Raw genomic sequence first — 26,563 nt, 5'->3', positions numbered from 1 at the left:
AAAGCAGTGATTCTGACATTCAGTAAACATTCACTGCAGATGAATCTTCTGGGTGTTTTAAAAAGCAGTGATTGATTCACAACCATTGAAGGTTTGGTGAAAGTCGCTTTCAATGCTTTATAAACAGACCCCTTGGTCTGGCAGATCAAACTATTATTCCTTACCTTTTTTGTACTTGTATGTTTACATTTTCTACTGAATATTCCATTAAAGTGTAACCAAAACTTTTTGTAAGGGAGGATTGATTATAAACCCTGTCGGTTGTTTTGCGATCTGTGTCCCATTGGGGAGATTTCTATTCACTTCTTTGCCAAAACAGGAAGTAAGAGGAAATCCCTTCAAAGTGAAGGGATCCTGGTTTGTCACTGTGGCACCAGAACTAAAATGCCCATTGAAAGATTTCCCATTAGTGTTTGATGTCAACCCAATTTTTGGGATTTTCTTTTACTTTCACTTTCCATGATAACAGTAAACAGAACAAATAGGGTGAATCTCTCCCGGGGATACAGATTGCAATAAAAAACGGAAAGTGTTATAATTATTTTCTGCTCTATCCATGAAAAATGTTGCCTTTGGTTATACTTTAAGGATTTCTCTTAATATCAGAATGGATAATTACCAATATAACTCCTGATATTTTTTTCCCTTTAGTTATGAAGGAGTGGGGAAGTGTCAGGTACTCTATAGGCTTTTAATGCTGAAATATTTGGGAGATGATAAAGGAGATTTCTCCACTGGGGATAAGTACAGCAATAAAGCACATAGGGAAAATGGTTAAAACAGTATTGCTGCCTGTATTATTATTTCGCAAGTTCCCCTCCCTTTCAGTTCATTTTCAGTTCTGGTAGTCATTGAGACCAGGACTTAGGGAAAACATTACCAGCATAAACCTACATAACAAGAAAAACCCATTAGAGGTTTAAATCTGTCTTTGCCGTATACAAAAATAAAAAGTACATATGCTCATGAGTTACACTTTAATGAGAATCTGTCATTCAGGGCAAAGTGACAAGTTTTATTGAAAACATATTCATCTTTTCTGCACTCCCCTGCTCATAAATCAATCTGTTGGAGCTCTTGGAAAGACCCAATGCTTACAGGTATGCAATAGCATGTCTTCCTTAAATACAACAATGCAGTGCCAGAGGCCTATATGGCCAGTTGCCAGCCTTGTATTTGGTGGTAGGGGACCAATTAATTACATTGAGCTTACACTGCGTTTAGACTCATGGCTCCAATGCATGAAAGAAGGGGCAGGGGAGTGCTGGTAAAGTGTATATCATTGTATGCGTGTGTGAGTTTTCAAGAGAACCTGGCATGTTGCCTGAATGGGCAGCATGACAGATTCCCTTAAGCAAACCAAGTCATTCATTCATTTTTTTTTTTTAATGGTGTTTTCTATTTAAAATTATGTAGGCTCCATTTATGAACTTTGTGGAAATGAATGCTCCCTCTCAACAGGAGACCTAATTAAAGTAAATGGTTACACAGTAAAGAAAGTCTTGGCTCATCTTTTTACAAGCAATGAGTATGACATGTTGCCAACGATGGAGCTTCCTCCTGATTTTCCAGGTATCAAAACCTAATTATTTCAATTGAAAATTCTGTTACATTTATTTCTGCTTGTAATTATTAGCACCTGTAAAATTGTGCTCTGTTTGGGGTGTTTTTATTCCAATGAAGGATGACAAAATCTTAAAGGATAAGTTAACCTTTAAAAAAAATAAAAATAAACAATAATAATAATAAATGCACGCTTTTTTTTGCAGGTAAAAAAATGGGCATTTACTTTTTTTTTTTAGGAGTCTGGAAAGCTTTTTTTTACCAGCGATCAGCTGGTGCCATGCTTGGCTCCTAAAGACTGTCAGGATCTGTTCAGATTTCAGCGTTGCTATTTTTAGGGGGGTTTTCATGCATTTCTTTGGGCATTTTGCAGGCGTTTTTTGCAGCTTTTTTTTTTTTTTTTGCAGCATTTTTGTGCAGACGTTCTTAGGTGACCAATGAAAAATAAATAAAAATGCCTTTAATCTGCCAAAAAAGAAGCTTGTGTACTTTTTTGAGCGACAGGCATTTTGCTTAAGGTAAAACAGGAAATTATTCAGCGCTAAATCACTAGGGAAGCATAACAAGCAGCTGAACACTGAAATAGGTCAAACCTAACAAAACCTATGGCTTATACACAGAAATCAAAAAATAGTGCAGTGCTAGAAATAACAATTAACAAATTATAACATAATCTGTAATATGTAAAGTCCATAAAAAGGAAGCCTTCAGTGCTGGAATGGTGAGCAATATACACCACTGATAGGTAGTGAGTCCCTCCACCACAGAGTATCAAAGCCTCTGACCTCCAACAATCGACCACTAGGGGTCACTGCGCCAAGAAATATCACTGAAGATAATGGAAACACCAATCCTCCTTTGCAGATCTTGCACTGAATAGGGCTTGATATGGACTTTTCATCCAAAGAAATACAAAGAAAGAGATCTAATGCTCTCTGTCTTTTCTTTCTCTCATACAGCAAACTTCAGATCAGTAGCTCTCCCAGGTTTGGCTTCCTGAGTACCAGGCCAAGGCTACCTATCAGTGGTGTATATTGCTCACCTTTCCAGCACTGAAGGCTTCTTTTTTATGGACTTTATGGACTTTACATATTACAGATTATGTTATAATTTGTTAATTGTTATTTCTAGCGCTGCACTATTTTTTGATTTCTGTGTTTTGCTTAAGGTGACAGAACGCTCAGATGTGAACAGGGGCCATTGAAATTAATGAGATGTGTCTTCTTGGGCATTTTTTGAGCTGAGGCTTAGAGCAGAAAATTGCCCAAAAATGCATAGATGTGAACGGAGCCTGAGTCTAGGCTGCCTGCCCATACATCATATGGACAGACAGTTTCATACTGACAGGAAAAATCAATGAACTACCATAGTGCTGAACAGTGCCATGGTAATTCATTGAGAACTACAAGCTGACACAGGATGTAGGTAATTGTAGTTATTTCATTCACAGAACTCTGTGGGCAGAACCCCGCACGGCTGCGCTCTTTTCATAAAGTGACAGCTAGTACGGAGAACTTCTCCCCGTATCGCTGTTACACAGAGACAGCGGATTGTCGAGTGGCTGCAGGAGCGGGAACATGTTACATGTTACCGAAGGTGAACTTATCCTTTAAAATAGGGGTGGGAATAGGGTTTTTTTTTTTTTTTTTTTTTTCAAATAATGCTATACATACATGGTAATTAGAAATATGATAGGGGGTAACATAATAGGAGGGAGAGGAAAAGGAGCAAATTTTTACTCTACTATAAACACACATTCTTATGGAATCTTTCACATACACCAAGGCTTCTTTTCCAGTCTGGAACCAACCTCAGATGGGTGTTGGTAATCACAGTCATTGAAGATATCTTGAACCAAAGGTCACAAAAGTTCATTCCTGTCCCAGGCTTCAGAGATTAGTTTCTTTTGAGAAGATGATCAAACACAAATGCCCATCCAATCTATCCCCTTCAGGAACCATGCTGGCCAGGTGCCAGGGCAGTGAATAGCCTCTGGAGTCTTGTTGGTCTGACAAAATCTACTCCATTGTTGGCCTTATTATAGATCCTTTGCACTGATATACATTTTTATCCAATATTACAGCACCAGAGTATTTTTCTTTGTAAACTACATGCAAAGGCCTTTTATTGGCTGAGAAAAACAGTGGCAAGAAAAAGTAAAGAACACCTTGGAATTACCTGGTTTCCTGCAGTAATTTTCCATAAAATGTGATCTGATCCTCTCCGTAGGCAGGCCATAGAGGATGTGTGGTTGCAAGAAAGAAAATCTCTTAATTCCCCCATTAACACAGTCACTGCTGATGGGGGAATCTCTCCTACAGAGCTATTGTGTTCTCCAAGGGGGGGCACGGGAAGCTGTCCCTGCCGAGAGAACACAATGATTATTGCTGGTGGCTATAGCTGCTGGCAATAATCGCATGCTAAAAAACTGACATGCTGGTTGTACCCAAGTGTATTGATGGCCTGCCCATAAATTGATCAAATCTTAGGCGGTCCCTGGTGAACTGGCCAAGATTCAAACCTATCTATGGCAGACTTAAGTCACAACAATAGACAAACACAATGTGCTTAAGCTGGGAACACAAAAACAATTCTAATTTCTCATGTCTTTATTGAAAACACATATTAAACATTCACAGTGCTAGAGGAAAAAGTAAGTGAACCCAGAGACTAATTGCTTCAATGAAAGCTAATTGGAGTCAATAATTTGTACACCTGGAATCCAGTTAATGAAATGAGTTTAGAGGTGTGGATTAGAACTACGTTGATTATTAAATGACCTTCAAACATTTTAGGATTGCTGTCTATAAGACGCATCAACTGATCTGTAGACCATGCCTCGCAAAAATGGAGCTCTCTGAAGACATGCAATTAAGTAGTTTGTATGCATAATGGCTGGAAAGGGATATAAAGCAATCCCAAAGCGTTTAGGCATCCATCAGTCAACAGTTAGAAAAAATGTCTATAAATGGAGACAATTTCATTCTGTAGCTACTCTTCCTAGAAGTGGTTTCCCAGCCAAAGTCAGGATGACTCCCAAGGCACAATGTAGAATCCTCAAAAGTAAAGAAGAACCTATGAGTAACAGCTAAAGGCTTGAAGACATCACTGGAATTGGCAAACATCCCTGTTCATGAGTCTACTATATATAAGTCTTTAACCTTCTTAGCGGTATTCCTGAGCGTGGCTCGGGGTTAAATTTCAGAGCCAAAAGCGGTAACCCCGAGCCACACTCGGGGTACCGCCAGAAGCATCGCTGGATCCTGTAAGAGAGGTTTCTTACCTTGTCACCGGGATCCAGCGATGTGTCTCGGCGGTGTCTCGCGGCGGATCTTCCTACAGATCGTCTCCGTGCCCCGGCTTCCATCTCCTGCGACGTGACGTTCGCAGGGGGGTGGAACCGGCGGCAAATTCAAATGTAAAAACACACCAAACACACTGATACCATTCAAAATAAAAAAAAATCACATTAGTTTGCCCCCCAGTTCCCTTTCCTGCAGTTTTACTGTACTTTTTATGTATATATATATATATATATATATATATATATATATATATATATATATATATATGCTCATTCACAAGAATTATATATAATATAAAAGAAAATAATGGTACCGCTTTCAGCACCTAAAATCCAAAAGAATCATACCGCCAGGGAGGTTAAAAAGGCAGGGTGTCCATGGCAGAACACCACAGTGGAAGCCCCTGCTGTAAAAAAAAAAAAAATTTCTGTGCACCAGAAAGTTTGCCGACGAGCACCTTGGCAAACCGCAATGCTACTGGGAAAATGTTTTGTAGACAGATGAAACAAAACTTGAAATGTTTGGGAAGAATACTCAGCACTATGTATGGTGCAAAAAGGGCACATCTTACTGATCTTAAAACATCACACCAAAGGTAAAGTATGTTGGATTTGGGTGATTGTGATTTGAGCTGGCTTAGTTGCCCCATGGCCTGGACTACTTGCCATTATCTAGGGAAAAATTGATTCCCAAGTTTACCAAAATATCCTACAGGATAATGTCAGGGTGTCTGTCCACCAACTGAAGCTTAGTAGAAGTTGAGTGATGCAGCTGGACAATGATCCTAATGATTAAAGTAAATTCACCAAAGAATGGCTTCAGAAGTAGAAAATGCACCTTTTGGTGTGGCCCAGTCAGAACCCAGACCTTAACCCCATAGAGATGCTGTGGAATAAGCACAAGTGAGCCATTTAAGGGCCATACACACTATAAGATTTTCTGAAGACTTTTTTCCTTTAGACTTACCAAAACCATATAATATGAGGTCAAACCTAAACACTTTCAATTTGTATGCAATCTGGCAGGCCTTTGCACTACATAGAAAAGGTAAATCTGAAGGAAATCTAACAACAAAAGTTGGATAGTGTGTATCCAGCTTTACACAACACATCCTACAAATGTGTCTGAGCAGAAGTAATTTTGTAAAAAGGAAAGGTCAAAAATTACTCCGAAACATTGCATATGTCCAATATAGAGCTACTGAAAGCGATTGCATGAAGTAATTACTACAAGCAGGCTATAAATCATGACTACCTAGGTTATGCACTACCTATAGGTGAATGTACACTGGCAGAAAAAACAGGAAGTCCCCCTTTATAACCCCTCCAACTCTTGCACCTTTTTCATAAGTGTCCTAAAGGTGATGGTCACTAAAGTTCAGTTCTCTGTGTGATGTTTCCAGATTCTCATATGATTCCAGCAGGCACCAGGAGATTGGTTGGCCAGATCCATTCCTACAGCTAGAACGCTAAGATGAATGGTACCTGGGCCCTGCTATAACTACACTATATCCTGTGTATACAGAACCCTGCACAGTAGCCTCTGGTAGGGTGCTGTACAGGTCCAGGGCACGGGACCCTAAAGGAAAGTGTTTAAGTCCCTGAAGGTCAGGTGTGTCATGGCCCATGGAGATGTTTGAAGGTTTGATCCAGGTCTTTGAATAGGATTCTGCTACGAGACATTGTGATTGTCCCTGCAGTTTTGGAGCCCTTGAAGGAGATCACAAGTTAAGCTGCCTAAGGTGTCTTTACAGTTTTGGCCTCTAGGGCCAGGTGTGGTCAGATCTTACATTCCATGTTCCTGTTTATTTGTTTGTCCTTGGGCTAGCTGCAGCTGGAAGTGCAGGTGCTGGGGTAAAGTGTCGCCTGTGGTACACTGGCATGGGTGTGTTTTCACTGTGGGGCCACTGCTTATATTATGTTTTCTGTGGCCATAGTGCAACGGCCATGCAGAAATAGTAATACATCAAAGGGGGGCAGAATTGGTGGCCATCTTGCTAAGGTACATGAAGCCATTGTCTTTCCATGCATTTTTTGGGCTGTCAGATGGCTGCTTCTGATTTATCATCTAAGGGGGGGGGGGGTGCAGATCTGTCCTCTCAGCTGCATAGGGTTGCTAGGTGGCACAGACCCTGTTGTTGCAAGATTAGGATGTCTTCCAGAAAGTAAGGAGGGGATATTGTGGCTACTGCAGGAGCATCAACCTTAGCTTATTACACTGAGGATGATTTGGCTATGGTGGGGCCTAGAGGGTAAAATTGCTGGCACGTTCACCTCCATGGCACAAGGCAGTAAGAAGCGGAACATTCCCTTTCACCAGATTCTCCTCCCAGTTGTTGAGGAGTGGGTGGATATTTATGAGAAGGTGGTAGGAGTGGTGCTTGAAGAGGGTCAAATTGTGTATTCCACATTTGAGGATTTGAATAGTGAAGAGGTTCAGGGGCTATTTGTCTCTCAGTCTCAGAAGACATTGATGCAATCCTTCTCTGAGATGATATCCAATAAGGGAAACATTTTTGAAAAAGTGGAGCATACCGACAGTGGACGCCCTGGTGTCCTGTCTCAATAAAAATCGAATCTGCCTGGTTGATAATGTCCAAGTCTTTAAAGACTTGTCTGACAAGAGACTGGAAGCGCTACTAAAAGCTTCCTTTCTTTTGCAACCGGTGGTGGCAGCCATTAGCATTTGGCAAAGCCTTAAGGACCGCATTAAGCAGTTGGTAAAAAAGGACCTGTAGCATTCAGGGGCAGACACTGGTGAGGGGTAGATAGAGTTTCCCAGGGCCCTGTGTTTTGTGGTAGATGCCCTAAAGGATACTATCTAAAAAAAATGTTTGTTTTGCTATAGGGTCTATTTAAATGCATACAATTCTGTAGTTGAAAAGCTGGTCTGTTGAACTGCCCTGTAAAAAATGCAGATTTTCCCTTAGGTGAAGACTTGGATAAGTATATCCCAAAAAATTCTGGTGTTACATGCTCCCCCTTACTGCTTAAGAAAATGGCCAAGCATCTTGCTTCTAAAGGTTCTGCAACTTCAGCTTCTAGCTCCTCCTTAACTAGACAGTCCTCTTGGTGCTCTCAGATGACTGGATCCAGAGGAAGGACGCAGGGCCAAGGGCAAAAAATGTCCTGGCCAGGCAAGCCAGCCAAACCAGAATCCAAGTCCTCTTCACTATAGAGGGGCACCCCTCACTTGTTTCGGACCTTTCCTCCTCCACAGTTCATAAGGTCAAATGTACCTTTAGATCAACAGAAGAGGGCTTTGTTTTATTCTAATCTCTTCACAGTCCCAAAGCCAAAGATTTTGGACCTCAAGAGTCTAGACAAGTTTCTCAAAGTTTGGTCATTTTGTATGGAGTTGATTTGGTCAGGGGTAGCATTACTCCAGCAGGGAGACTTTCTGGCGTCAGTAGATATAAGGGATGCATATCTCCATGTGCTGGCTTTTGCCACACATCAGAAGTTCTTTCGATTTTCGATAGCAGATCAGCACTTTGAGTTTCTTACCCTGCCCTTTGTCCTGGCCACAGTTCCTCAGGCTTTTACAAAAGTGTTAGCCCCAGTACTGGGCTTGGTAAGGGTCCTGGGAGTTTGCATCCTGAGCATAATGCATTGGTGGTGCAACCTGGCAGAGTCCAGGCTGAGACTACCACTTGCTTTCACACACTGGGTCTTGACTTGATGTGCAGCTCTCCGGACATCCAGCCTATCAATGTGCTGGGGCTTCCGGTGGTTCATCTTGAAGGAATCTACTGGATGAGTCAGTTGAGGGAGCTTGAGGTCAGAGTCCAGACAGTGCCACTGCTGTGGCATATATCAACCATTAGGGTGGCATGATGAGTTGGGCTGCCCAGAGGAAGCTGATCAAATTCTGGACAGGGCAGTGAGTCATGTTTCAGCCCTGTTGGCAGTGCATATCCTGAGGGTGGAGATATGGCAGATGGACTTTCTCAATTGCCAGCAATTGTTCTTGGAGGGAGTGGTCTCTTCATCCCAACAATTTTATCAGGTGGACAAGGATGCTGCTTTTGACCACAATATTTTGCGGCCTGTGGAGTAGTGTACTCGGGGCCTGACGGTGGCTGCTGTGTCTCCCTCACCTCATATTCATTGCTTTGGGACATTCAGGGTAGTCATCATTTACACCATGCTTTATGCTTTGTGGCCCGTGATGTATGGTAAAGAAAATTAGATTTTTGTACTTACCTGTAAAGTTCATTTAGTGGAGTACATCACAAGACACAGAGGTTCCTCCCCTCTTTCTGTGGATTCATTGCTTGCTACAAAACTGAGGAGTTTCTGTAGTAGGAGGGGTTATATAGGGGACTGTATGTTTTTTCTACCAGTGTCCATTCACCTGTAGGTGGCGCATAACCCAGGTAGTCATAATTTATAGCCTGCTGTGTCCTGTGATGTACTCCAAGATAAGTATTTTACATTTAAGTACAAAAAAATCTATTTTTCCCTCCAGCACTGTGAATATTTAATAGGAGTGTTCAATTAAGACACAAGAAATGACATTGTAAAATTGTGTGTTATCAGCTTAAGCACATGTGTGTTAGTCTGGTCAGGGTTTCTCTATGAAATTAGAGATGAGACAAATATTAAGGAAATACACACTTTGAACTCAGTATCATAGATGTGCACCGGCCTCAAATTAAAGCCTTGAAGGACTGAAATATTGGGACATGTAGAAAGCTTATGTGCAATTTAAAAGCCAAGTATGCTCAAAGCTGAGGAACAATATCTAGATGGGATATTAAAGCATACACCAACCAGTTTATCCCTGGGAATACACAAAGTCTGTTTATCTATTTGACAGAAAACATACTTTTCTTAAAGTGTCAGCTCGTTGCATTCTGCAAGCACTAAGAACTGATCAACTGAATTGAGCACAAGGAATAATTAACAACAATTGAACTTTCTGTAAATTTCTCTGCGGAAGAAAAAAAAATAGTCTGAAGAGAGGTCAATTCAGGGAGAAGTGATTTTGTTTCACTATTCCAACTTTGAACAATTTTCAAATATAACAAAACAGTTCTAGACCTCAAGGGGATCATTGGAATCAAGAAAATAATAACTATATACTATTTAAGTGTTTAAATGCTTTTCAATTTATTTATATTCAGGGGGTATAGAACAGAACCTCCTTTAAAATAGTCATGTTTTGTTGCTTTGCAGCCTAAAATTAAGACAGACACAGTATTTGCTTTACCTATCTGTATTTACTTGGTGCGACATATAACATCCAAGTGAAAGATATAACACCAACTTGTCAGAAAAAATAAAACAAATTTAAAAACAGAATCACTGAGAAGGATCATCCCCTTGTGTCAGTATTTTGCTGAGCCACCTTTTGCTTTATTTACATCCTTTAGTCTGTTGGGATATGTCTCTACTAACTTTGACCATCTAGAATTTGCAATTTTTGCCACTCTTCTTTGTAGAACTGCTCAAGTTCAGTTAAATTTGATAGTGACCATTTGTGGACTGCAGTCTTTAAGTCATTCCACAGATTTTCAATAGGGTTTATGTCTGGGCTCTGACTAGGATTTGCAAGGATATTCAACTTTTTCTCCTTCAACCACTGTGTGGTCATTTTTGCTGTGTGCTTTGTGTCATTGTCATGTTGGAAGGTAAACTTTCTTCCCATTGACAACTTTCTGGCAGAAGGCAGAAAATGTTCCGCAAGAATTTGATGGTATTTTGCCCCACCCATTTTTCCTTCTATCCGAACCAATTGCTCCAGTCCCTGCTGCAGAGAAACACCCCCATAACAGGATATAACCACCTCCTTGGTTTCTGTAGGAATGGTGTTATTTGGATGGTGAGCTGTATTTGATTTTTGCCAGACATATTATTTGGTGTGGAGGCCAAATAATTCAATTTTAGTCTCATCTGAACTAACACCTTTTTCCATATGGCCTCAGAATCTTCAAGGTGCATTTTGGCAAACCCCAGTTGTGGCTGCATGTGGCCTTTTTTAAGGAGTGTTTACAAGCCACATTTGTCTTTTTAGACCTTGTTTTTTAGACCATGTTTTGTGCACTGGTGTGCAGTCCTGTTGGAACTGGAAGGGGCCATCCCCATACTGTTCCCACAAAGTTGGGAGCATGAAGTTGTCCAAAATGTCTTGGTATGTTGACACCTTAGGAGTTCCCTTTCCACTGCAACTAAAGGGCCAAGCCTAACCCCTGACAAAACAACCCCACACATAATTCCATCCTCCACCAAATGATGTGGACCAGTGCACAAAGCAAGGTCCATAAAGACATGTATGAGCGAGTTTGGGGTGGAAAAACGTGACTGGCCTGCACAGAGTCTTGACCTCAACCCAACAGAACACCTTTAGGATGAATTAGGAGCAGATACTGCGAGCCAGGCCTTCTTGTCAAACATCAGTGCCTGACCTCACAAATGCACTTCTGGAAGAATGGTTAAACATTCCCATAGATACACTCCAAAACCTTGTGGACAGCCTTCCCCAAAGAGATGAAGCTGTTATAGCTGTAAAGGGTGGGCCAACTCAATGTTGAACCCTACAGACGAAGATTGGGATGCCATTAAAGTTCATGTGCGTGTAAAGGCAGGTGTCCTAATACTTTTGACCATATAGTTTATATATGTGATTGTTAGTGACTTGACAGTGAATACATTATTATATATTTTACTGTTACATAGTCCATACTTTCAGTGATCATTTTATTGTAAAATAAATCTCTACACAATGTTAACTGGAAATTAACCAAGCCATTGTAGTTATACCTATTAATTTATCTAATGTTAATTAGCTTGCTGGAAGGCTGGAGGCACTGTCTTATATTGATTAAATAATCAATATTGGTGTCTTGAATTGATTAATCATCTGAACTTCCTGACAGTCTATTGTGACCTAGATGAGGATAAGATTACATTTTATGGCAAATTACTGCATAAAACCTGTTAATATACTTTTTCTCGCCACTGTATAAATTCCCAGTGTATACTTTTGTGGGTCAAACTTGCCTAGATATTGTGTCAAAAATCAAGTGTTATAGCTTTGTAAATTTAGCTTGGTGCCAGTTAAATTAGCAACACCAGAAAGCCCTTGACTAACTTGAGAATAGAGGTGAAAAAAACAGATTTTACTGGGCTACCAGTGTAAATGGAAAACACTGTTATATCTGTACAGAATTATGGATTTATGAAACCCTTTCTAAATAACAACACATACCTTCTTTTCTGGATTGTCAGTTATATACAGTGCATTTGGAAAGTATTCACAGAACTTTACTTTTTCCACATTGTTTTATGTTACAGCCTTATTCCTAATTAGTTAAATTCATTATTTTCCTCAAAATTCTACAAACAATACCCCATAATGACAATGTGAAAGAAGTTTGTTCAAAATCTTTGCAAATTTATTAAAAAAAAAAAAAATTCACATGTTCATAAGTATTCACAGCCTTTGGCATGCCGCTCAAAATTGAGCTCAGGTGCATCTTGTTTCCACTGATCATCCTTGAGATGTTTCTACAACTTGATTGGAGTTCACCTGTGGTAAATTCAGTTGATTGTACATGATTTGGAAAGGCACACACCTGTCTATATACGGTCCCACAGTAAACAGTGCATGTCAGAGCACAAACCAAGCCATGAAGTCCAAGGATTTGTTTTTAGACCTCTGAGACAGGATTTTATTGAGGCACAGATCTGGGGAAGGGTACAGAAAAATGTCTGCAGCATTGAAGATCCCAATGAGAACCGTGGCCTCCATCATCCATAAATGGAAGAAGTTTGCAACCGCCATGACTCTTCCTAGAGAGGGCCGCCCGGCCAAAGTGAGAGATTGGGGGAGAAGGCCTAATCAGGGAGGTAACCAAGAACCCAATGGTCACTGTGACCGAGCTCCAACATTTCTCCGTGGAGAGAGGAGAACCTTCCAGAAGAACAACCATCTTTGCAGCACTCCACTAATCAGGCCTGTATGGTAGAGTGGCCAGATGGAAGCCACTTCTCAGGAAAAGGCACATGACAGCCCGCTTGGGGTTTGCTAAAAGGCACCTGGAGGACTCTCAGAACATGAGAAACAAAATTCTCTGACCTTATGAAACAAAGATCGAACTCTTTGGTCTGGATAGCAAGCATCATGTCTGGAGGAAACCAGGCACTGTTCATCACCTGACCAATAACATCCCTACAGTGATGCATAGTGGTGGCAGCATCTTGCTGTGGGGATGTTTTTCAGCGGCAGGAACTGGGAGACTAGTCAGGATCGAGGGAAAGTTGAATGCAGGTAATGTACAGAGACATCCTTGATGAAAACCTGCTCCAGAGGGCTCTGGACATCAGGCTAGGGTGAGGATTTATCTTCCAACAGGACAAAGACCCTAAGCACACAGCCAAGATAACAAAAGAGGGGCTATGGGACAACTCTGTCAATCTCCTTGAGTGGCCCAGCCAGAGCCCAGACTTGAATCCGATTGAACATCTCTTAAAAGATATGAAAATGGCTGTGCACGGACACTCCCCATCCAACCTGATGGACCTTGAGAGGTCCTGCAAAGAAGAATGGGAGAAACTGACCAAAAATAGATGTGCCAAGCTTGTAGCCAGGGCTGCTGATAGGGAGGGACAACCGGTCCTCTTGTAGGGGACCAAAGCACACAGGGGGCCCCACACAGGAAGAGGGATTACTGACAGATGACAATTGTTTCTCTCTTCCTCCAGCAGATGAAAGCTGATATCTCCCTGCTGCCAGCTTTTATCTGCTGAGAAATAGACAGTTGCCCCTCACTAATCCCCCTCCCTGTGTGCCCCCCCCCCCCCCTAGCCCTGGCTCTAATGTTAGCTCTGCTCAGGAGTTTGTGATCTCCACAGCTTTGTTTCTATCCCTGCAGTTCTTCCTATTCTCCTTGTCCCAGCCTGTATATTTTCTTCATCTCTCTTCCCCTTTGCTCAGTCTCCCTGACAGTCACAGCTGATCAGTTGCATTCCCATGGGGTGAAGAATTTACTGTTACACCAGTTTCATAGCTGCCTTTTTTCTTGTCCCAGTGAAGTTTAGTGTACTTTATGGAGCTAGGCTTACCACTCCTCTCCCCCAGACTGCTTCCTGATCTATGCAACTTTGCTTCTTCTCCTCAACAATGTCAGTTCCCTCTGCAAATCAACTCCATCTATTTAACTATTTACTAACTCTCTGGCAGTAGTAAACTCAATTTTTTAATCTTGTAATATTATAGAATAGGGCTTACCTGTAGGTACAGTGAAAATCTCCTAAACGTAGCAGCCGGTGATAGCACCAGCACATGTGCATTGCGCTCTTAATGGATGACATACCATCAGGGCTTTTTTTCAGCTGGAACTTGGTAGAACTCAGTTCCGCTACCTCTGGCTCAGGCCCTCTGCACCCTGCTCACTGTCATGGACATGCAATAGTGTCTGGTAGCTTACCTTATCCTCATGTCTGCATTATAGGCCAGACTCTTCCTTCTGGCTGCTTTTATCATCTCTCCTCCGTGTTTGGCTCCACCTCAGGCCATTCCAGGAAGTCTATATTAACCAGCGCACTGCAGGTCTGCTTTGCTGTTAAACAGTGTTTGTTAGTTCTGTTCCTGTCTACCGTGTGCTTGATCTACCTTTCTGTGTACCGACTTTGGCTTGTCTCTGACTATTCCTTTTTGCCTGTTACCCTGACCTTCGGCCTGTCCCTTGGTTACCCTCGTCTGTCTGTTGCCCCGACCTCGGCTTACCCATCATTATTCCTTGTGTCCTGAGTGGCTGCTTCCCCTCTCTCCCTATTGAGCATGACCCGGGGGACCACAGGGACCGCAACCTGGGCCCAGCTGCAGCCAAGTCCATCCTCACCACTGGAGGCTCTGGTGAACACCTGCTGGGTCTTAGGCTCACCTGCTGGGTCTTAGGGGGAATCTTGGGCTCACGTTTCTGTCCATCCGCAGCAGTCAGCTATCGGGTTCACTACGTTGCGCTGCACCCCTGCCTCCAACATGGTGCAGTTGTCACCTCCCCACAGGTGACCTGACACTCACCACTATCACTTGTAAACACAGAAGTCCAGCTTCTGTGTTTACAAGTGACAGCTTGTCTCCCAATGGCTCGCCACAGATATGATCTCCTGAGTGGCTCTCACAGAGTTTAGGATGGGGACAAGGAAGATTGTAGGTGCCTGGGATGAAGTGTGGCTACTGACCCACTGAATGATCTCCCTGCAAGTGAGAGTAATGAGCCACCTACAGTGTGCTGGGAGGTACTAGCACCGGCTGTGTGCTTCAGTTTAATACAGCAACAAATGGCTGTCAGGTAGTCTGTACAGGGCCCTGTGATTTCTATCAGCAGCCCTGCTTGTAGCATCATACTCAAAAAGACTTGAGGCTGTAATTGGTGCCAAAGGTGTTTCAACAAAGTATTGAGCAAAGGCTGTAAATCTGCATATGTGATTCTTTTTCTTTTTAATAAATTTACAAAGATTTCAAACAAACTTCTTTCATGTTGTCATTATGGGGTTATGTTTGTAGAATTTTGAAGAACATAATGAATTTACTCAATTTTGGAAAAAGGCTGTAACATAACAAAATGTGGAAAAAGTGAAGCGCTGTGAATATTTTCCAGATGCACTGTAAACAAAACGCATAAGTTACTTCATATGATTGCATTTTTTTCTGCAAACATGCATATTATGTTTCAGGGCTTTAGTTAGCCAATCTGGTATTAGTTTGGCAATATTATGTCCTAATAAATTGCAAGCTATTCAGTTTTGGTGATTGTATAATTCTCTGTGTTGGTAGTTTAACTGTTTTATGTTTTTTTATAGGCGTATTTAGAGTTGTTGCTGACAAGGACCCTTATCACTCAGTTGAAGAGATTGTACAGACACTACATATTGGACCCACGCAGTTTGCTCATCCTTGCTTGTACAGCAGTTCAGTCTTACATGTGGGAGACCGCACCATAGAAAAAGGCACAAACATCATGTTCCACTCCGTAGATAAAGTAAATGGAGTCATGTCAGCTAAGTGTAAAGTCCTTCTGGAAGGAACACTTTACTCTTTTTCTTTACCTCTTTCCTGCACTGGAGAGTTTTTTGAATGCCAAGACGAAAGAATATACACGCTGAAAGAAATTCTAGACTGGAAAATTCAAAATAACAGAGCAAGAACTGTCATCCTTGCAGATATTATGGAGATAGGAAACAGCAAAAAAATTTACCAAGCTTTCATCAATGGCATGATGATTCTGAGTCCTGTTTATGAGATACAGGCCCAAATGCAATGTAAGTACAGGAAAAAAAAAAAAAAAAAAGATTCGTTGATAGAGATGTTTGCTTTTCATTCAGTTGTCAGTTTATGAAGAAAGGCGAATGACTGGGCGTGGGAGCATAAAAAGAACACAGAAAAATAAATAGACATACTACACAATTCTACAAAAAGATATAACTAGGAAATAAAAAGCAATCGTTCGAAAAGGAAATACACAATTGTTACACAGAAAATCGGAGAGTAAGGTTCATAAGATAAGCCACACATAGTAGTATTGTACATCCATTCATTCTTGCATATTATTGCATTCAATGTAGATTTCACTTTCAAAATGCTTCTGATTTAAGGCAATTCTGACCACCAAGTGTAACTAACCAATGATACTCATTTTAGTAAAATCATCTGATATGCCATTAGCTCCTTGCTGTCAACAGCCCCCCTAGTGATTTGCAATTAAAGGTTTAGAAACCTGATGAACTCTTAGGCCCCTTTCACACATGGGAGTCCATCGGCGGACTCAGCTTTTCTAAGCGGGGGATCGATCCGTAGATCCCCCGCTGAGCAGGTGGATGGCAGCTCTGTCTCCGTGTGTGCGGAGACAGAGCTATCAGGTCCCCGTTGCTCTCTATGGGGGAATCAGATGGGAACGGACCGCTTGTCCATTCTCATCAGATCCCATCTGATCCGCTGGACGGATGGAAAATAGGGTTTCCATCCATCCAGATTTGACAGACCAGATTGGATGTCAGCGGACATATCTCCGCTGACATCCGATGCCCCATAGAGATGCATGGGGCATCCATTCAGATCCGCCTGAAAAACTGACAGGCGGATCTGAACAGTCCGCTAGTGTGAAAAGGGCCTTAAAGAGAATAATATGAAAGGTCAATATCTGCACTGACCGTTAAAGGGTATGTTAACCCTAATCTATTTATCAAGTAGTATTTTGTAAATCTATTGCAGTGTTTTTTTTTTTTTTTTTGCCAGGAGACCTTACTAATAACAACAAAATTTTGAACATTCTAATTTGGCTTTCAAAATAAATTTAAATGTCATTTACTTTAAAATAGTTCTAAATGCAAACATGTTTTTACTTTTAATGCATTCTGCGCATTAAGGTAAAAAAAAAAAAACTTTCAGTAGCAGCTCTTAGCCTCTCTTACACACTTACCTGAGTTCTCGCTCAATCCAGTGCTGTGTCATCTGCAGCAGCTCTTCTCCCCTCTTCTTGTATTCAAAGGAGGTAGCAGGAGCCACTGGCTCCTGCTGCTGTCAATCACATCCTGTGAGGAGGAATTGAGGGCGGGGTTAGGTGTCTAGGGACACAGACAGCCCGGTTTGGGACCAAGCCTGCACAAGTGCTCCCACAGCAGCCAACTTGGTTTGGGGGCACTCGGAGAAGAGGAGCCATGGAGCGTGCTGGTCGGAGACCCCAAAAAAGGAGGTAAGGGACCTCTCTTTGCAAAACCAAGAAGTGAAATATAACATCTTATTAATTTTAGGGGAAAACAATAAAAGTTTACAACCACTTTAATTTAAGAATGATTTTATAATATTTATTCATGTAAAATGTGTTACATGGACCAAACATGGGTTTAAAAGTCAAAAACAAAAATATAACTGTTAAAGGTTTTGCAAAAAAGTACTTAAAGTAATGTTTCCTTGGCAGCCCTCCAAGTGCTTCATGCCAAATAAGTTTTTTTTAAACACATTTGTAAGACTATGAGTTTGAAAAAATGTTTTTCGTAAGAGATCTTACACTTGTACAGTTGTATCTGAACAACTGACTCTTTGCTTTGGAATAGAGTTGGGAAGGATTCAAACATGTCAGGTTTAAAATGTCACCATTGAGAAGCTTCCATTCCTGCTTTGTCTGATACCCATCATCTAAACGTGTAAAACCCCCTTCATATGAACACAGACAAGAATAAAATCCTGACAGGTGTTCTAAAAATTCACCAAACTACTAAACAAATTATTTTTCCTGCTACCGATCTCACCCATTGGGGGAAATTCTACTCACTTCCTGTTCTGTCTACAAGCAATCAAATAGGAAGTTTGGAACATTTTCTCTCACTTCCTGTTCTGGCTGATATTTGTAAAGCAGATGGGAGATGAGGAGAAATCTACCAAACAGCTACACAGATAAACCAAGTGTGCACTGTTGCCTAGTAATCTTGCAAATACCAAACGTCTTCTTCCTGGGTGGCTGTGTCACTCCTCCATTGTATCCAAGTTGAGACTCATGGTCAGGGCAGCCATCAGAAATTTTGGGGCCCCTTACACAGCTTTAGGACTGGGCCCCCCGGTGCTTGACCACCAATCTTCCCCATGACCCGCCCACTGGCCGTCCCACCAAATCTGCCCACTGGCCATATTACAAAGTCCTTCAGTGCACCCACTTTTATTTTAGCACTCTTACAACTTAATATATGGAAATGAAAAGTGTATTACAAGTCATCAGTGCTTTCAATATTTAACAGTAAGACTCCATTCACACTAGTCCGACTTAGACCGCGACTTGTCAGCCTGACAAGTCGTGGTCCTCCCGCTCCCATTGTTCGGTACAGGAGCCATTCTAATAGGAGCGACACAAGTCGCTCCGACTTAGAAAAAGGTTCCTGTACTACTTCGGGGCGACCTGGAGCGACTTGCATAGACATTCATTTTATGAAGTCCGTGCAAGTCGTGCCAAAGTCGCGGTGCACGCGACTTCACAGGTCGCCCGAAAGTCGTGCCGCTGCAGTGTGAACCGAGACTTAGGGAATACAACCCTCCCTTATCTTAGATATTTCCTCTTTCATACATGAATCAAACAATAAAACAACTCTTGATTGACTAAAGCACAATACCTTTATTCTCCTTAGAAATTAAATTTAACAGGCATGAAACAAACATTATTACAGGCCCCCTGAGAATTTAGTGACCAGCGTACAGGCCCCCTGAGAATGTAGTGACTAGCGTACAGCCCCCCTGAGAATGTAGTGACCAGCGTACAGGTCCCCTGAGAATGTATTGACTAGCGTACAGGTCCCCTGAGAATGTAGTGACTAGCGTACAGGCCCCCTGAGAATGTAGTGACTAGCGTAAAGCCCCCCTGAGAATGTAGTGACTAGCGTACAGGTCCCCTGAGAATGTAGTGACTAGTGTACAGGCCCCCTGAGAATGTAGTGACTAGCGTACAGGTCCCCTGAGAATGTAGTGACTAGCGTACAGGCCCCCTGAGAATGTAGTGACTAGTGTACAGCCCCCCTGAGAATGTAGTGACCAGCGTACAGGCCCCCTGAGAATGTAGTGACTAGTGTACAGCCCCCCTGGGAATGTAGTGACCAGCGTACAGGCCCCCTGAGAATGTAGTGACTAGTGTACAGGCCCCCTGAGAATGTAGTGACCAGCGTACAGGCCCCCTGAGAATGTAGTGACTAGTGTACAGCCCCCCTGAGAATGTAGTGACCAGCGTACAGGCCCTCTGAGAATGTAGTGACCAGCGTACAGGCCCCCTGAGAATGTAGTGACCAGCGTACAGGTCCCCTGAGAATGTAGTGACTAGTGTACAGGTCCCCTGAGAATGTAGTGACTAGCGTACATGTCCCCTTAGAATGTAGTGACCAGCGTACAGGCCCCCTGAGAATGTAGTGACCAGCGTACAGGCCCCCTGAGAATGTAGTGACTAGTGTACAGGTCCCCTGAGAATGTAGTGACTAGCGTACAGGTCCCCTGAGAATGTAGTGACTAGTGTACAGGTCCCCTGAGAATGTAGTGACTAGCGTACAGGTCCCCTGAGAATGTAGTGACTAGTGTACAGGCCCCCTGAGAATGTAGTGACTAGCGTACAGGTCCCCTGAGAATGTAGTGACTAGTGTACAGGCCCCCTGAGAATGTAGTGACTAGTGTACAGCCCCCCTGAGAATGTAGTGACCAGCGTACAGGCCCCCTAAGAATGTAGTGACTAGTGTACAGGTCCCCTGAGAATGTAGTGACTAGTGTACAGGCCCCCTGAGAATGTAGTGACTAGTGTACAGGCCCCCTGAGAATGTAGTGACTAGTGTACAGCCCCCCTGAGAATGTAGTGACCAGCGTACAGGCCCCCTGAGAATGTAGTGACCAGCGTACAGGCCCCCTGAGAATGTAGTGACTAGTGTACAGGCCCCCTGAGAATGTAGTGACCAGCGTACAGGCCCCCTGAGAATGTAGTGACAAGTGTACAGCCCCCCTGAGAATGTAGTGACCAGCGTACAGGCCCCCTGAGAATGTAGTGACCAGCGTACAGGTCCCCTGAGAATGTAGTGACTAGTGTACAGCCCCCCTGAGAATGTAGTGACCAGCGTACAGGCCCCCTGAGAATGTAGTGACCAGCGTACAGGCCCCCTGAGAATGTAGTGACCAGCGTACAGGCCCCCTGAGAATGTAGTGACCAGCGTACAGGCCCCCTGAGAATGTAGTGACTAGTGTACAGGCCCCCTGAGAATGTAGTGACCAGCGTACAGGCCCCCTGAGAATGTAGTGACTAGTGTAAAGGCCCCCTGAGAATGTAGTGACTAGCGTACAGGCCCCCTGAGAATGTGAGACCCCTGAGACCAGTGTGTGTGCGTGCCCCCTTCAATGCAGTGTATCCCCCCCCCGGGCAGGGATGGGGGATGATGGAGTTGCATTGTGAAAATGGATGAGGATGATTCTGGGTGGAAGTGAGAGTTACTAAGTGAAGAGGCTCTCCACAGTGTAATTCCTTTCCCCACATAGAATCATCCCCAGCCATTTTTACAATGCAACTCCATCATCACGTCTGGAGTCTGTCTCTGTCTGTGTCCCAGGAGTCCAAACAAAAGAACAGGTGAACAAGCAGCAGGCAGCACTTTCAAAGTTCAGTCACTTATTTACCATCCACGATGATCTTCTTTCTGCTGCATGTACTGCGAGGGCTGGGGACACTTCCTCCTGCACAGTGATAACTCCACCCCCATGCTGAGTGCTGGCCAATCAGCTACTTGCCAGCCAGGATCTACGGCCACTCGGAAGCCTGTATGCAAATTGCAGGGATTTCTTCTCTCCTCTCCTCCTCAGTCAGACGGCAGCAGCGGTGGGGGTGGGGGGCGTGCGGCGACGATCTTGCTGGTGATGATTAGAACGCCCCCACCCCCACAGACACGTACAATACAAACAGCAGCTGCAGTATTATCCCATAATCTCCCCCCCCCCCCGTGGCGGGGGGAGGGGGGGGTCGGGTGCGGGTGGCGGTCGGAAGTTCAGAAAAAAAAAAATTTTAAGTGTAAGGGAAGCAGTCCCCGCCGGGCCCCTCTGAGGCTCGGGGGCCCCTTACACCAGTACTGCCTGTACCCCCCTGATGGCGGCCCTGCTCATGGTTGTCACCCTAGGCTGCTCTCCTGATATGGACTACAAATAAGTCTGTATCTCCTCAGTGCAGGTCACAGGAAGTGACAAGGACACTGCATTTCTGGCAAGATTGACAGGTGCTTAAAATGTTCTTAACATGAAAAAAAAAAAAAAAAAGAGTTGTGCGGCCACAACATCTAAAAACTGTAAAATGCAATATATGACTTTTTTGTCTTGAGTTTAATGTATCCTTTAACCGCTTGCCGACCGCCGCACGACTATTTACTGCGGCGGTCAGCCCCTCACAGGCAGAGCGACGTAGTACTACGTCGCTAGCCTGTGAGGGTCTAGGGAGCGAGCGCGCACCCCTGGAGGCGCGCTCCCGCGCGGTCACGGACCCCCCCCCGCGCGTGTGACCGGCGGAACCGATGTAAACAAGCCGCCTGTCATTCTCCCCTGTGTAGAAACAGTGATCATAAGGTTCTACTATGTAGGACCATTGATCACTGTTCATACACCTCAAGCCACAGCCAATCACAGTTAGAATCACGCCCCTAGGGACACACATAACCCCTCCCTCTCAAAAAAAGTTAACCCCTTCACTGCCAGTGTAATTTTACAGTAACAGTGCATATGTATAGCACTGATTACTGTAGAAATGTCACTGGTAACCCCAAAAGTGTCAAAAATGTCAGTCAAGGGTCCGATCTGGCCGCCGCAATGTCATAGTACCGAAAAAAAAATCGCAGATTGCCGCCATTACGCGTTTTAAAAAAAACAACAAAAATGACAAAAATCTTTCCCTTTGTTAGTAAATGCGATAACTTTTGCGCAAACCAATCAAAATACGCTTTTTGCGATTTTTTTTTTTTTTTACCAAACATATGTAGCATAAAACAAATTGGCCGAAAATGTTAAAATAATAGATTTTTACTTTTTTTTGGGGGGAAAAAAATTTGAAAAATATTGTTATTTTTGCAAAATTGACGCTCTTTTTTTTTTTTATAGCGCATGATCAAAAAATCGCACAGGTGATCAAATACCACCAAAAGAAAGTTCTGTTTGTGGGAAAAAAAGGACGTCAAATTCGTTTAGGTACAGCGTTGCATGACCGCGCAATTGTCCGTTAAAGTCACGCAGTGCCGAATCGCAAAATAGGCCCTGGTCAGGAAGGGGGTAAAATCTTCCGGGGCTTAAGTGGTTAAAGGACTATCCCTCTTCATATAATGAAAATAGCCAGTCAATATCAATACATTGTAAATGTAACCATCTTTTTTGGATTATATAAAGCATCTAGTCTCTTCAAATAATTCATATAAGAACCAAGGAGTCTAACACAACCCAGTTTGTTAAAATTAACATAAGTGCTGTTACAGCATGACATATTCTATATCCATTTCCGTTACTATGATTTAGAATCTCGAATCAACAACAAAATTTATCCAGGTTCCTACAGTATATCACTCCTACTAAATCAAAAATATAGATAAAGACATTTAATTACATGCAGCAAAGACCAGATAACAGTTGGATAAGAATTTGAACATTGCATTAAGGATAATTTTGTTTTATGGATGGATAATGGTGAATAATTATTTGGAAGAACAATCTGATTATTAGCTAATATAGTTTACACAGACAAGAAAAATGTTTTATATTCAACTATAACTTATTTGCATTCACACACTTTATTTGCATACACCCAATACACGCATATTACATGCAGTGATAATTTTATATGGTGTAGCCCATCCTTTTATGAGAGGCTGAATTTAATTGCATGGTCCTCTTACCTTTTGCTAGTGGTGAAACCCTGAATAGTACCTAGAACACACTATCCTAAATAAAATATTTTCGTATTATTGGCTGACATTGGGAGAGAAATGGTGACTAAATATCCCAATGTAGACATACATGAACAGTAACGGTGGTAAATACATACAACAGTCACAGATAATGTACCCCAGAAACTGATTGCAATGTAAATGGTTAAGTAGATGTGAACTATAAATAACTAAAGTTAATGAGGAATAGCTACACAAACCATATGTAAATATCCAAAGCCTGCTGGGGCCCAATGGAGCTCATAAAAAACAAATATTTCACTTTGTAATCTACAGGTATAATGTGCGTTGCTAAAAGTGCAGAGCAGTAGAAGATGGTTTGGCCAGAGATCTAGCTGTGTTTTTTCCTAACTGTATCTGTTCTTAAAATAAATTTTTAAACAAGGGTCCTCTTAATATGTCAGCTAAAATGGTGTCCACCTTGCTGATGGTGTATAGGTGAAGTTGGCTGAATCCGCTTACTGCTCTGTCAAGCTGCAATGAGGCTCTCCAGCACTGGAGATCAAATGGTCTGCTTTAGCGCCATAAGTATAGATTATGCTTGCTATTTCAGAGGCTGCCTGCCACAGACATAGTTCCATGCACACAGAAAACACAGGCTCAGCCTAAGAGTTGCCTTTCTGTGAATTTTATTTTCAGAAACCTGAAGAGGAGAGGAGAGGATTTAAGGGATTACGATACTCCAAAAAAATATCAAAAATCAACAGGAGGACAAACTTCTTAGCACAAATCCTATAGCAATGGGCACACATGAAAGTCCCAAACCTAGGTCTTACTCACAATGTCCCAGGAGCTGTCTGCCATCCAGCTTCCTCATGATACTTTTCGGTGAGGAAGACAAAAAGATGCTTCTCCAGACTAGGACCCCCAAAGCAACACCCTTTAGTAGATCTCTTTAGCACCGAACACCAGCTGCAATTCTTGTCCTGCACTGGCTGCCTCCCAGGCACAGCAGCTGCAGGTGAAGAGAAACCCTCCTAGCTGAGAAAGAACACTGTGCCCAGGGTTCCCTATATATTTATCACCTCCCTAACCACCTTCTGGGCACCGCCCTTCTAAGGGATTGACTGTGGTCTGATACATTTTCATAAATCAGTGGATGATCCTCCTACTTTATGTGGATTTGCTTACATGCCCCCTAACTACATCTTTGTTCTGTCATTTTACACCCTCTGGCCAACTCCACCTCAGACTGCAGCCTTCGCTGCAGCAGAAATTGCTTGTAGGGAGTGGGTAAGCAAATCCTACAAAGTTTTAGGTTGGTCAGCACAACTGCACTAATAGGCCTGTTCCCAGTTTTTGACAATAATGCAAGTAACCAGCTGAGGTAGGGAACACAGCAGGAGGGTCCCACAATATCACTGAACAGTTCCAGGTCCACACAAAACTTGATTGACAGATACAGAGCTGCATAGCGATTTTGAGACAAGCACATGGCTGCCTGAAGTGGGATCCCTTGAGCTTGCACATCATTGAGGGGTATGGGGCAATTTGACATGTTTGCTCGTGTCCTGGCAATTGTCACAGGTCTGACTATCAGTAGTGCAAATAAAATAGATACCAGAACTTCCCCAGCATGAGAGGGACACTGACCTGATCACAGACTGGACACATCGCACCTGCATCTTCAGAAAATGGTTGCTGTCCTTTCCTACTTCTTGCAGCTTCTCCGTTCTCGCTCTCTCTCAGTACTTCTGAGAGCAAGTTACGCAGACCCCACCCTCCCAAGCTCAGGTTTAGCTGTAGCAGCACTACAACCTCTAAAGAGGCCAAGTTGCTATGAATCTACAAACTCACCCAGCCAAGTTTAAAAAGGGAACTTTAGCTCCCTATGGGTAGCTACAATTGTTATTTTTTGGAAAATCAATAAATACAATTAGATTGAATAATGTTCTCAAGACTATAAGGCACATTTTGATCATTTATTTCCATTCATCATGACATACCAAATATATGACTACATAATTGTATTTTTTCACACACTATACTGTTGCGTCCTGTGGGGAGGAGAGAAAGAAAACAATAGGAAGCCATGGTTTGAACTCATCTAGTGATTAGACTGTGCTGCTGCCTGACCTAGCCAGCTGATTGCCAATATGTGAACTGAACTCTTTAGCTTAGTGCACACATTTATACCCTTCATTTAGGACACTTTGCAGATTACCAGCCTTCCACTGTGCTGGCACAACTACACCCAACAACAGGTGCAACCAAGTTCATACTGCTTCCTCCCAGCACACTGACTGGTGCTGAATGAGGCGCACTATTTAAATCTCACAAGCCCAGTACTGGCATCGTTCTTTCTGGCATGTGTTTGTTCTCACCTCTGCTTGTTACTGACCATGCCGTTTGGATTGCCACTTGACCCAATCTCTGCCTTTTATTGACCATGCTTTTTTGACCCAAACTCTGCTTGGTACTGACTTTGCTGTCTGTCTCCAGCCTGCCTGTCATGAGCCTATTTGCCATCAGGTTTCTTATCTTCAACCTGCCTGTCATTTGCCTCCTGTCTTCAGCCTGCTTTTCATCTATAAACTTGTATATTGGTTTTAATTATTACATTTTTTGTGTTTATGCTAGAGTGAAATTTATAGTTATTTTTCACAATTTCAGCTTGTATTTGGTGTGAAGATTTGGCATTACAATACAGAATGCTGTTATATGGATTAAAGTCTTTAAAGCAGAACTAATGTCTTACATACCTGTCCAATGGTCCTGCGCTTGCCTCTTCTGAGTGCCGGTCTTCTGGCCTTTTCATGGCCCGGCAGGAGATGACATCACTCCTGTGCATGTGTATAATTAAATATGCAGAAAGACTTGTGCGCTACTCAATGTGTGAATTACAAAAATAAAAAGTGCATAGATACAAATCAAACTAAAAAAGCTGCCAACTCCTATAGTGTCACTACACCATCAAAACCATATCGTTTGTAAGAATAGAGTGGTGCTAAATCGGATGGACAACACTAAAAATAATCAATAAATGAAATCAAAGAAAAAAAATATATATAGATGTTAAATGAATATATGAAAACATCTGATGAAAAAAAAAAAAAAAGATGTAATAAAAGTCCAGTGCAAAAATTGGGATCCCTGATGTGTGACCCCCTTGGCCCTCACCACCACTCGTTAAGCAGCTATTTTAACTGTAAGTCTGCACATTGTTTTTAATAAATGCATCTTAATACTACACCATGAGGAGTTATTTTCCTTTTTTCATGTGCGATGCTCTGTGACTGATGAAACGCAGTTTGATGCCGATTA

At 42.5% G+C, this 26,563-nt stretch overlaps 1 protein-coding gene across 1 annotated transcript in view; it reads left to right on the top strand.

Moving 5' to 3' along the window:
• THEMIS (thymocyte selection associated) overlaps positions 1–26,563 on the top strand; it is a gene marked incomplete at its 3' end in the record, with an annotated part of 122,948 nt that overhangs the window by 54,704 nt on the left and 41,681 nt on the right. The window contains exons 2-3 of the mRNA XM_082250912.1: positions 1,417–1,572; positions 15,680–16,138. Coding sequence (XP_082107038.1) covers positions 1,417–1,572; positions 15,680–16,138 — 615 coding nt within the window. The remainder of the gene's footprint in view (positions 1–1,416; positions 1,573–15,679; positions 16,139–26,563) is intronic.

The sequence above is a fragment of the Pelophylax lessonae genome (genome assembly GCF_965119305.1).
Source record: "Pelophylax lessonae genome assembly, chromosome: 3".
In the NCBI taxonomy this organism is placed as follows: Eukaryota; Metazoa; Chordata; class Amphibia; order Anura; family Ranidae; genus Pelophylax; species Pelophylax lessonae.
Note: the sequence above shows the minus strand (reverse complement) of the source record. Positions and strands in the feature narration are given on the sequence as shown.